Below are 13,139 nucleotides of genomic sequence, written 5' to 3' on the forward strand. Positions count from 1 at the left end.
TGAGTTAAATAAAAGTTTTGTGCATTCTAACTGAAATGGGAAAAGGCACATACCTTACAGTTTGTCATTTGGTTTTTAAGATGCAATTCATGAGATAGGTGCAAAATAGTTAACACAGCCAATTTTTTCAATTTTGATCCTACAGATGAAGACCACCAAAATCGAAATGTTAGAAGAAGAACTCAGGCTTGCCAGAGATGCAAATTCCGATAATAGCAACAAGCATAAATTTCTGGAACAGAATCTGCAGAAGTTCCAGGTGGACTGTTCCCAGCTCAAAGCAAAGCTCATTAGTCTGGAGGAGTTGAAGAGACAAGCAGAGATGGATGGCAGTTCTACTAAGCAAAACCTGGACAAATGCTATGCTCAGATAAAGGATCTCAATGACAGGATAACAAGACTGACTTATGAGATTGAAGATGAGAAAAGGAAAAGGAAGCAGATGGAGGACAGATATGAGCAGCAGAAAACTGACTATGACCAATTGCAGAAAGCAAGACAAAATGAGAAAGATAGCGTGAGCTGGCAAAAGTTAGAGTCTGAGAAAGTCATCAAGGAGAAGGAGTACGAGATAGAAAAGTTAAGAGTTCTTCTCCAGGATGAAGGCGTACGGAAGAGGGAGTATGAAAATGAGCTGGCTAAGGTAAGAAACCAGTTTAAGGAGGAGATGAGTAATTTAAAGAACAAGTATGAGACTGAAATTAATATTAAGACGACCACAATCCACCAGCTATCTGGCCAAAAAGAAGATGAATCAAAAAGTCTCAGAAACCAGCTGGATAGACTGGCAAGGGAAAACAGAGACCTTAAAGATGAGATTGTGAGACTCAATGATGCAATTTTGCAAACAACAGAGCAACGTAGGAGGGCAGAAGAAAATGCTCTCCAGCAGAAGGCATGTGGTTCTGAAGTGTCACAGCAAAAGCAACAGCTGGAGCTGGAGTTGAAACAGATAATTCTACTGCGTAATGAAGACAACTCAAGGTACAAGCAGGCTCTTGAGGAGGCTGCATTAACTATCCAGGAAAAAACTAAGGAGATAGAAAGGCTAAATATTCAGCTTCAGGAAGAGTCTAAAAGCCAATGGCAACTTGAAAATGAATTGGCTAAGGTAAGGAATAGTTTTGATGAGGAAATTATTAATTTAAAGAGCAAGTACGAGACTGAAATTAATATCACAAAGACCACAATTCACCAGATTACTGTGCAAAAAGAAGAGGACACAAATAGTTACCGAACACAGCTTGACAACACCGTCAGAGAAAATAGGAATTTGTGTGAGGAAATTAGGAGACTGAAGAACACAATAAGTCAGACAACAGAGAACCTTAGAAAAATAGAGGAAAATGCTCAACAGCAGAAAGCAACTAGTTCAGAGATCTCTCAGAAGAAACAACAGCTGGAGATTGAGCTAAAACAGGTCATTAAGATGAACTCTGAAGAAAGCATGCGATACAAGCAGTCACTTGATGATGCTGCAAAGACAATTCAGGAGAGAAACAAAGAGATTGAGAGATTGAGAAAGTCATTTGAAGTGGAAACAAATAAAAGGAAAGACCTAGAGGAAGAAAATAAACAGTTACAAAGAGTTCAGTTTGATCTGCAGAAAGTTAACATCAATGCAACAGAGACCATCAGCAAACTGAGGATCCAGGAACAGGAACTGACACGACTGAAAGTTGAATATGAAAGAATTTCACAAGAGAAAAAAGGAAAGGATCAAGAAAGCACAAAGTTCCAAAGCACTATAAAAGACTTGCAGCACCAGAAACATAAATTGGAAGAGGAACTTAGTAGGTTTAATAAAAATGCCATGGAAGAGTCTTCCAAGAGGAAGAAAGTAGAAGAGGAATTGGAAAGTATGAGGAGATCTTTCAGAGAGCAGTCAGTTAAAATCAACAATCTCACTCAGCAGATAGAGGAAGTGTCCATTGTAAAGAAAAGGAGTGAAGATGACCTTAGGCACCAGAGAGAGGTACTCGATGGCCATGTAAGAGATAAGCAAAGATGCGTGGAGGAGATAAGAAAATACACATCTGAGATTGAAACTTTAAGCCACCAGTTGGTTCAAGAGCAGGAACACTTAAAGCAGGCTCACCTACGAAATGAGCACTTGCAGAAAGCTGTTGAGGACAAAAGCAGGAGCCTGAATGAGTGCAAAATAGAAATCGAAAGACTTCAGTCTCTTACTGAGAACCTTACCAAGGAACACTTGATGTTAGAGGAAGAGTTGCGCAATTTAAGATTGGAATATGATGATCTAAGAAGGGGCAGAAGTGAAGCTGATGGTGAAAAAAATGCTACTATTGCTGAACTAAAGAATCAACTCAAAACAAGCAGCAAGCAAACCCTGGAACTTCAGGGGCTGATTAATGATTTACAGAGAGAAAGGGAAAATTTGAGACAGGAAATTGAAAAATTCCAAAAGCAGGCTCTAGAGGTATTCACAAATATTTGATCATGACTTTAATGTCTCTCCGATGTTATGTTTGTCTCAAATGGGTTTGAATCAGTTTAATTTACTCTTTGCTGTTTAATTATCATGGAGATTAATTTCTCTTTTAGAATTGATTTTTAAAATATAGAGTCAGATCTTGGCCCTTTCTCTAGCTCCATTGCATCCGTGAATCCGAGCCAGTGGGCCATAAAGCTGTCTGAACCATCCAGCTGAGGATTCCCCCAGTGTGAAGGAAACCCTAGCTCTTTACTAATCCCTACCTTACAGCCATAGGGGAAAGAAGGGTGGGGGGTACCCGGGTTGCCACTGTGTTTCAGCTGATCCCTGTTGCTGTATACTCCTTGCCTTTCAACGGGACTAGGTACTTCAGTCACTTAGGCTTGTTTGAAAATTTTACTATGAGCCCAAAATATCCATGATCATATGCGATTACACAGAAAATTTTAAAAAATCGAATTTTATCCTTCATTCTTTTTGCCTTGTCACTTGCCAAAAAGAGCAGTTTGCATTTATTACATGTACCAGTGAACATTTATGAAAACATATCCACTGAGCAGGTTTGAATCTACAAATATTACATATATAGTAATGTAACAGAACAAATCCACATCTGCCCTGTTTTGTTTTCCACAAAGTAATTCTTCTTTACTCTCTCTCTCTCTCTGTGTGTGTGTGTGTGTGTGTGTGTGTGTGTGTGTGTGTCTGGTTGAATATATGTGTAAATACATATATTATGTATATGTCAAAATATTACATGATCTATTTATGCATGCAAATGTAACTATGAAATACATAGTTATGATATACTGTCAAAATAAAAAATCCTTCATAATTCTGCCACTTTGCTATTTAGTTTTACATCTTCTGTGCTTATTTCAAAATATTTTTCTATTTCCATAATTTTTTCCTATACTTACCTTCTATAATCTTTTATTATATCGTCTTCACTATTTGTCATCTGATTCTGTTCTCAGCATTGTTCTTTCCCTTTATTTTCTTTTTATAAACTCCTAATATTGTTTCTCTTTTTTAAATATAGAGTATTTCATGTGTCTGTGTGTCTAGAGAGAGAGAGAGAGAGAGACACACACACACACACACACACACACACAATACCCACATAGTTTATTTAATTTAATACAGTTGATGTGTATAGAGTATGCATTACTATATATCTCTGTGCGTATGTGTATGCATACAGTATGGAGACATTAAATGTATTAAAATTTAAAGAAATTCAAGTAAAAAAATAGTTGCAGTTGAAAATGAAAAATATTGACAAGAAGAGGAAAAACAAATCTAGTCACTTTAATACAGTTGTGATCAAATTCTCAGTGTATATTCTGGTGTATATTGGCATAAGTCAATGGAGCTATGTTGGTTTTTACCAGTTGAGGATCAGGCCCTTCATGTGTCTGTGTACACTGTACATATATAGTATGAGTAGTAGTAAAAATGTAATCAGAAGGTAACTGGTCACTATAAAATCAAGGTTTCTCTAACTCCTAGTCAGAATTAAAGACAAGGCAGGTGAGATGAAACGCAGTACATCTGTTTCAGTCTATAAGAGAAAAGTGAGTATGAGGCACTATATGCTGGGTAATAATAGAAATGTTTTCAGAGAAGGTGTAAGTGTATATTAAAACATATTCATAATCTTGGATATGACCGAGATATTCAAAAGAAGATTTTCCAGTGCCAATATGTGATAGATTAAATTATGGGAAAAGGATAAAGAACATCATAAGTGGGAATTATAACTAACATTCCTCTCTCAATTTTTCTTTTAAAATTTTAGACATCCCACAGGATTCAAGACTCCCAAAATCAGTATACTCATATTATGCAAGAAAGAGAGACCCTGCTTATAAAAATAAGTGCCTTGGAACAAGACCGGGCGAGGTTGCAGAGATTAGAAGAAGAGCTGAGCCGTGCGAAAGCTACACTGGAATCAGAGGCTCGTTTGAAACAACGGCTGGAAAGTGAGAAGCAACAAGTCCTGAGTGACTTAAATCAGTGGAAGAGCCAGTATTCCCGAAAGGAAGAGTCCATTAGAAAGATTGAATTGGAGAGAGAAAAGAGTGAGCGGGAGAAGAATGCCCTGAGGAGTGAGATTGAAAGGCTACAAATGGAGATGAAGAGAATTGAAGACAGGTACAAGTGCAGATTGGAGGAGATCAGCTGCAAAAGCCAATCGGAGATAGATGCTGAGCGCCTCAGAATGCAAAGGGAGATTGAGAAACTTAAGCAACGCCCATATGGGTCCCACCAATGTACTCAGACGGAAGAGGACTTTGCCATTGATCCTTCCAAACTGCTGTTTAATGGGCTGCGGAAGAAAATTACAGCGATTCAGCTATATGAATGTCAGTTGATAGACAAAAGCACCCTGGATAAGCTCCTGAGGGGGCAAAGGTCAGTGGAAGAAGTTGCTGCTGACATTGAACCCTATCTTAGAGGGGCAGGGGCTATTGCAGGAGCATCTCTTACTCCTAAAGAGAAGTTCTCGTTGTTGGAGGCGAAACGGAAGCAGCTTCTTACCCCTGAAAACACAGTCCTGCTTTTAGAAGCCCAGGCAGCGACAGGAGGTGTGATTGACCCTCACAGAAATGAGTTGTTGACTGTGGACAGTGCGATTGCCAGAGACCTGATCGACTTTGATGACAGAGAACAAATCTATACTGCAGAAAAGGCTATTACAGGATTTAAAGATCCATTCTCAGGAAAAACCGTGCCAGTGTGTGATGCCATCAAGAAAAACCTGATTGACAGGGAAACTGGGATTCGCCTGCTCGAAGCCCAGGTGGCTGCAGGAGGCATTGTTGACCCTGTCAACAGTGTTTTCTTGCCAAAAGATGTTGCTTTATCTCGTGGGTTGATTGACAAAGACCTGTATAGAGCCCTGAATAACCCTCATGACGCTTCAAAGAATTTTATTGACCCCGCAACCAAAAAAGCGGTCAGTTACGTGCAGCTGAGGGAAAAATGCAGGATTGAACCTCACACTGGTTTACTTTTCCTTCCAGTGCATAAGAGAAGCATGTCATTTCAAGGGATCAGGCAGCCCGTCACCATAGGTGAATTGGTCATCTCTGGAATTATTCAGGAATCAACAGCAAATCAGCTTGAAGCAGGGTCAATTAGTGTGGAAGAAGTTAGTGACAGTATTAAGGATTTCCTCCAGGGCTCTAGCTGCATAGCAGGGATTTACAATGAGGCCACTAAAGAGAAGCTTGGCATTTACCAGGCCATGAAAATAGGCTTGGTTAGACCGGGTACAGCCCTTGAACTTCTAGAAGCCCAAGCAGCCACTGGGTTCATAGTGGATCCCGTCAGCAATGCCAGGCTGCCCGTTGAGGAAGCTTACAAAAGAGGCCTTGTTGGAATTGAATTTAAAGAGAAACTTACCTCGGCTGAAAGAGCTGTCACAGGGTACAAAGACCCAGAGACAGGAAATATCATCTCCTTGTTTCAGGCGATGAACAAGGAGCTCATTGAGAGAGGCCATGGCATTCGTTTGCTGGAGGCTCAGATTGCCACTGGTGGCATCATTGACCCCAAAGAAAGCCACCGTTTGCCAGTTGATATGGCGTACAAACGGGGTTACTTCAATGAAGAGCTCAGTCGAATTCTCTCAGACCCAAGTGATGATACCAAGGGTTTTTTCGATCCTAACACTGAAGAAAATCTGACCTACCTGCAGCTGAAAGAAAGATGCATAAAGGATGAAGCAACAGGGCTCTGTCTTCTCCCCCTGAGAGACAAGAAAAAGGTGGTGCAAACTTCTCAGAAGAACACGCTTAGGAAACGCAGGGTTGTCATCGTAGATCCAGAAACAAACAGGGAAATGTCTGTGCAGGAGGCATACAATAAAGGCCTCATAGATTATGACACCTACATGGAACTTTCTGAACAGGAATGCGAGTGGGAAGAAATAACTATTACGGGGTCAGATGGAAGCACAAGAGTAGTCCTTGTTGACAGGAAAACAGGCAACCAGTATGACATTCAGGATGCTATTGATAGAGGTCTTGTTGAAAGGAAATTTTTTGATCAGTACCGTTCTGGAAGCTTGAGTCTTACGCAGTTTGCAGATATGATTTCCTTCAAGAATGGAGGTGATGAAGTATTTAGGCATGAGTCAGTAACTAAATCTCCCACAGTGCTGAGTGTCAGGAGTTCTTCAGTGATAAGGAGTGGTTCTTTTTCAGCGCCCCTGGAGGAATGCAGCCCCATTGCAGCCATATTTGATACTGAAAACTTGGAAAGAATTTCCATTTCAGAAGCTATACAACGAGGCATTGTTGACAGCATTACGGGACAGCGGTTGCTCGAAGCCCAGGCCTGCACGGGAGGTATAATGTGCCCTACCACAGGTCAAAGGCTTTCACTTCAGGATGCAGTCGCTCAAGGCATCATCGATCATGATATGGCCACACGGCTCAAGCCAGCTCATAAGGCCTTTTTAGGGTTCGAAGGTTTAAAAGGTGGCAATAAAATGTCAGCAGCAGAGGCAGTGAAGGAAAAATGGCTGCCTTATGAGGCTGGTCAACGCTTTCTTGAATTCCAGTACCTCACTGGAGGCCTCGTTGATCCAGAAGTGCGTGGAAGAATAAGCATGGAGGAAGCCATAAGGAAAGGATTGATTGATGGTCGGAATGCCCAGAGATTGCAAGACACTAACAGCTATACCAAAATTCTGACCTGCCCCAAGACCAAGCTGAAAATATCCTACAAAGATGCAATGAATCGATCAATGGTGGAGGACGTCACTGGGATGCGACTGTTGGAAGCTGCTTCTATTTCATCCAAAGGCATCTCTAGTCCCTATAATGTCTCCTCTGCACCTGGCTCACGCTCAGGTTCACGCTCAGGCTCACGAAGTGGATCCAGGAGAGGAAGTTTAGATGCATCCGCAGGTTCTTCATATTCTTATTCCTATTCATCCTTCAGCAGCAGCTCTATCGGGCGTTAGCAGCTAGTTAGCAAGTGTATCTAAATTTTAATTGCATTTCGAAGAATCTGTATTACTTTTACTTAAAAACACAACAAACTGGTTTGTGGTTATATTATTACTTGCTTGAGTGCTGTGACCTTGCTAGAAAATAAAGTCATGCCCAAAATAAATCAGAAAGTCCTTTCTGGGTGTTTAACTTCTCTACTCTTCTTAAAAAGCTGTAAAATATTTTGAGTGCAGACTTTTGAAGAGAAGATTACAGAACAGCAAAATGCAACAAAGTTATGAGTTTCATTTTTTGTTAATGTTTGGATTTTTGATTAGTCTCTTCCTGTATATTTTGCATGTGCTATTGTTTGCTTCTCCCATTATCCATACCCCCAAAATTGTAAGCTGATTACCAAAATTTGAAAATATTGTAACGGTTTACTTTTTTCCCAGCCTAGCCATTTTACTTTTTGGGGTTTTTTTTAAAAGAAAAGTAGTAATATTGTGGATGGAAAACACATTTCCTTCTCAATCTGGATACTGTACTATAACATGAGAAGCTGTATCTTCTTCCACAGATAATGTACTTCATTATACTTGGTTGACTGCTGAATTATAACTTCTTTATTTGGAGGTATTATTAGCATGTACTTTTCTTTCGCCATGCTCTATATTTTCTACTTATTTTGCTTGTTCATTTTCCATGTAACACCAAAAAAAGCCTGGCTGCTGCATTCTGGCAATAAACTTTTAAACTTTTAAAGTATTTGTGGTTTATTTTAAAATTTAGAAATGAACACACTCTTGGAAGGAAGGAAAACCGAAAGAGCCTTTATTTGCCAAAAATGAACAAATGTTTGCTGTGCCATAATTGCTGTACAAACTCATGATGTTAACTCTGAATCCTAGCAACTTGTTTCTTATGTCAGTCCCATTATCTTCATGAGCATAGAAACCTAATCCTGCATTTTCCAAAAGAAAATAGAGACTGTGTAAACTCTGGCTCTATAAGCAGAAGGCTGCTTTTCACATCTGATTGCAGTTAAGGACATCATGAAGAACAGAAGAATTTTTTTTTCTTCCACTAGTGATCCAGCACATGTTTGCAATTACAAGTAGGACACTCTAGGTCAGATTCTCCCCTACATGAGGGACACCTTCAGCCAGCACGAAGACAGGTTTAGCCAAAGACAGGATGATGACTCATCATAAGGGGATCTTTTGATTATGTAGAGCCACTTCAGTAGCTCCTATAATGCCTACCTACTTGTGGCTGGTACAGAGGGCCTAACCTGTGAAATCACATTTGGCAAGGAAGTTTTTGTTCCTTGGCACTCCCTGGCAGCTGTAACAGTTCCACTGGGGCTGTTGGCAGCCAGTTTCCTTTATGCTGCTCTGCCTTACCAGTGTGGGGGTCTGGACTGGTGCAAAGTGAGCCCAGGATCAAGGCGCACAAACGTGGCTTAATGCTCCCTCTCCTCAGCTGCACTCAGTGCTCCTCAGAAGAGAGGCTCAGTTCTAAAGGCTCATGCTTTGGAGTGCAACAGGATTTGTAATGTCTCTGTACATACTGGAGGTTCCATTGCTCCTCCCGTTCACAGTCTGACCCAGATCTGCTTGGGTAGACGTCATTCTTAACAAGATGATCGCTAATGGAATAAGTACAGTATAACTCCCACTGCGACATGTTAACAGAAGTCCGATGAAGATTAAAAAAATCTTGTCAGTCGCCAAAATAAATGGTTCCTTCAGGTAGTTCAAAATGCTGCCCTGTGGTGTAGTCAGCACCTACCCACCTACAGCCATACATCATGCTGGGCCTCCATTTGTCTTTGCAATTGTTATGGTTATATACAAAAGATGATAAGAAAATAAAAACTATAACCCAATAGGCATAGCTGCTAAGTGCTTTTTAGTGGATGTTAGCTAGTTTACGTAACATCCTTGGGGAGGGGGAAAGGAGGGAGAGTGGGGTGGTGTCTAAGGAGGAAGAAAAACAACGGACTTTCACATCTTTGGCCCTACTTTAGCCTGTAACCTTTTCAAGAGTTCATATGTTATCTGGAGATAAAAATCTACATATAAACTCAATAGCCACACACAATCCTAATTATTATGCTCTGTTCAACTCAGGAACTAGGGAGATAAATTGAGTGGTTCCATCTGGGTCCCAGGCAGCAGCAGTGAAATGTTCCAGTAGCTTAGAATGTGGGAAAGCTCATAGCTCTGTCACTCGGCCTCTATAAATGAACCTCATCAAGTTGTGCCCTAGCCTGAAGGGGTGATGTTTGCTGTCCATTACAAAGATGTAACATTTATTGAGATGGGATTATGAGCCATTTCGCCAGTTTTAAGTGGATTTCAATCTTTTTGGATACAGGAGAGGGGTTCCTGAATTTGGTAAACAGTGAAATTCTGCCATTGGGTGCATATATGCAACTCCTATTGGAATCAATGGGAAGTGCATGTGCACTTGCTGTGGCAGAATTGTCGCTCTACTGTAAGTATGTTGCATGAGCAGTTCTAGGCACTGTGGGTTCCCTGTCAGATTGGAATCTGGGGGGGGCTGCTTAAAGCTCCTTTTTCCTGGGGGCTGCTTAAAGCACCTATACTCCCTGTGGCTCAATACATTTTTGTAATAATTCTGTCAATTGGAACTTTGCTTTGATGGGCAGCCTTGCACACTGGGCACTAGAATGGCATTCTGCACATTTTATTTTTTACTAAAGACTTCAGCCCAAGCCATGAGTACCCCTTTGATATTGCCTGACAGCTAAACTTAGAGTGGGCTGTGTCAGGGGAGAGAGGGCTCTGGCGTTGAAGCATTGGAGTCAGTGTGAATTTTCTGTATACAGGAGGAGATGCTTTAGATTTGCTTTTGTGAAACCAATTCTGCTATGTCAAGGCTAGCAGGTATTAAAATCCAATGCGGGGAAGGAGCATGGCTAGGGCAACTGGGGGATGAACTGACTCATATCTTGCTGGTGGCAATGCTAAGGAGCTACCTTGCTGAACTCAAAACTGTCATGACCCTCAGAAGTGGGGGTGAGGGATATATGTTGTGGGCATGGGGATGAGGGGAAGAGACTAGAAAGGAAAGAAAATATGGTAGAAAGGCAGAGAAGGGAAAAGGAGAGCTCACATTGGGTGCACATAAGAAACAGTTTAGAAAATCTCTTGAGCATCTAACCCTGCACTAAGTTGGAGTTGGAGCATGCAAAAGGCTATTTGCATCAGAAATGCTGGTAGTGGGGACCCTTCTCACTACCTAGAAAGAGACCAGCTTTTGAAAATTTCTGCAATAGTTTCTTCTCATAGTTGCCTGGGATCACAGCAGCTTTGCACCCCTTTCTGCACCCTCAAGTAGTGGCAGAATCAAAGCACAAGTGCAGGTAGACCTGGATATGTATATACACACTCCCTGTACCCCATATCTCAACTCAATCACCCCACCCCCAACTCGAGCTTTCACAGTATTTAAGAAGACTTTAACTATAAAGCATCATTTTAGTGTGGTTACTGAAATAGGCATGTGACCCTCCATGAATTAATGTGTGTGCTTTTATTGTAATCACCAATTATTCACCACTACTCCCAGAGAGAGAGAGAACTAGGAAACATTGGTCTTGGTTGGATTTAGTGGAGGGAGAGGAGAAGGATAAATCCATTATTTTTTAAGCAAGAAAAGATTCCTAAGTGGAAAAACAGATCTGCACCTGTATTTTTGATTCCCTCCTGGAAAGAGGAATGTGAAGGCAATTTTATTTGTAGGAAAAAACCTTTCAAACTTATTATTAGTCCATGGACACTGTGTTACAATTGGAAATCCAGAGTAAACATTCAGAGCTAAATAGTGACTTTAGGCACATCCCTGAGCAAGGCCTGCATGGACTCAGGAGCATCTCTAGGTGGCACTGTGGCACCTGTCAGTTACAACTCCTCCCCTGCTTGCTCCTTAAGGAGATCACTCACTGCCTCCCACACTAATGCAGCTACTTTGGCCAGTGAGTAAGGCAGGATGGAGTAAAAGTTTTCTCCAGTCTCTGCTCCTTCCCACCCCCTACTCTAAGGAGGGAGTAAATCGGTAATAAGCCCTCACTCCTGCACATTCAGACCCAGTGTCCAGCTTGCACAAGTCTTGGTAAATGCTGGGGGGTCTTAGTCCCCTTGGATGACGTGTAGCCTGAATCCCAGTCTGGTCTTAATGTTTTTTTTGGTCAAACAAAAATTCAGTTCCTGGTGGCAGCATCAAAACTTGCAGAAAGTGAAACGTCTAAGCAGTAGTTCAAAGTGACAGAGCGCAAACAGCGTATGTCAGCCTGCCACTTTAGTCGAGCAGGACAGCTGACAGGAGGCGATAAGAGCCAGGGCCAGTCTAGCGAATTGCAAACAAACAGGTGTGTAAAAAATGTAGAACTTCGAACAGGAAACCCTGCCCCATAGTTAACACCCTCCTCTCCCCATAGGTGTAGTTTGACTTCTGTATTTGGAGGGGCAGCTCCAGTCAGGCCAACAAGGCTGCACATTGGGGGGGGGGTGGGCGCAAATTCCACGCCTGGCCAAGGCTTGTGGTTTGAGGGGGCAATGCCCCCCTGCAAGCCCAAACTACACCCATGCCTCTCCCCCTCAATCCTGACCAGTACTGCTATTGCTGAGAGTTCCTAGAGCACTAGAAGCGTGCTAGGCACTTTACAGACAAACCCAAAGCCAGTTTACTTTGCAGTACATTGCATGAGACAGCAGAGAGGCTGGGAACACATCCAAGCAGCCACTGAACAATGAACAGCAGCAGCTGATAAAGAAAACAGAAAGCTTTGAATGAGCTGCCACAGCTTGTCCCAGTGACAAGCCAAACCCACAACACTCTGAAGAGTGGCTGGCCAGCTGTTGAACACACGCAGGGTCTGATCCAAAGATCACTGAAATCAAGTGGGAGACTTTCTATAGACTTTTAATGGGTTTTGGATCAGACACTTAGGGCTCAATTCTGCACCACTGAAACCAACAGGAGTTTTGTCATTACTCTCAGTGAAAGCAGAATTGCATCTTTAGTTATGAGCAGAGCCAATTCCATAAAGAGCAGGCTTCTGTTAAGAGAATTGGGAATAACTAACGAGACCTTTCTTTACTAGAGATACAAACAATGGAACTGTTCCTGTTATCCTTAATCAGGCAAGACACCAACTGACGGCAATGAGCTGAGAAAGGATTACAGCTTTTGGCTCCGTGTACATAGAACATGTTGTTGTTTCCACAATGCAGCCAAGTTCAAACAAGAATTTTGTTTGTCTTCTGTTTGATAACATGAACATGCCAAGGTCTGATTAATCATCAAGTTTGTGAATTACAAAAAGAGGTACAGGTATACTATAAAATAGAAAGCGTACAACGCCATATAAAAATAAAATGAAATTAATAGACTGTGGCTATCTATATAGAGTTTTTTAAAAAAAAAACTCAACATACAGACCTTTTTCAGGTTTAGGGATAAAATTCAGCTCAATCTATATAGGGTAAATCCAGGGGAAATTATTTCTTGGTTGAAACTGCTCTGAGTGTAGACCATTGTAGCAGAGCAGAATTTGTCCCTTCTTGTTTAGCTGCAAGATGCAGCCTTCACTTGGCTTATAAGAAACCCAGAATAAATTTTAAGTAAAACTCAAGCAGCCTCGTATCTCAATGTGTAATCAAACATTAAAGAACTTTAACTAGGACCCTCAAAATGGGGTAGTGCTT

At 41.4% G+C, this 13,139-nt stretch overlaps 1 protein-coding gene across 2 annotated transcripts in view; it reads left to right on the top strand.

The window, feature by feature from the left end:
- DSP (desmoplakin) overlaps positions 1–8,166 on the top strand; it is a 49,741-nt gene extending 41,575 nt beyond the window's left edge. Inside the window, exons 23-24 of one of the 2 annotated variants that reach the window (XM_067568331.1) lie at positions 146–2,440; positions 4,257–8,166. In XM_067568331.1, the coding sequence (XP_067424432.1) occupies positions 146–2,440; positions 4,257–7,433 (5,472 nt within the window). In that variant the 3' untranslated portion in view covers positions 7,434–8,166. The remainder of the gene's footprint in view (positions 1–145; positions 2,441–4,256) is intronic. The other variant, XM_067568332.1, reaches the window with a different exon arrangement.
- The last annotated feature ends 4,973 nt before the right edge of the window (positions 8,167–13,139 follow it).

Source organism: Emydura macquarii, unplaced genomic scaffold (genome assembly GCF_026122565.2).
Source record: "Emydura macquarii macquarii isolate MOO-44397 ecotype Brisbane River unplaced genomic scaffold, CSIRO-AGI_Emac_v2 contig_2890, whole genome shotgun sequence".
NCBI classification, from domain to species: domain Eukaryota; kingdom Metazoa; phylum Chordata; order Testudines; family Chelidae; genus Emydura; species Emydura macquarii.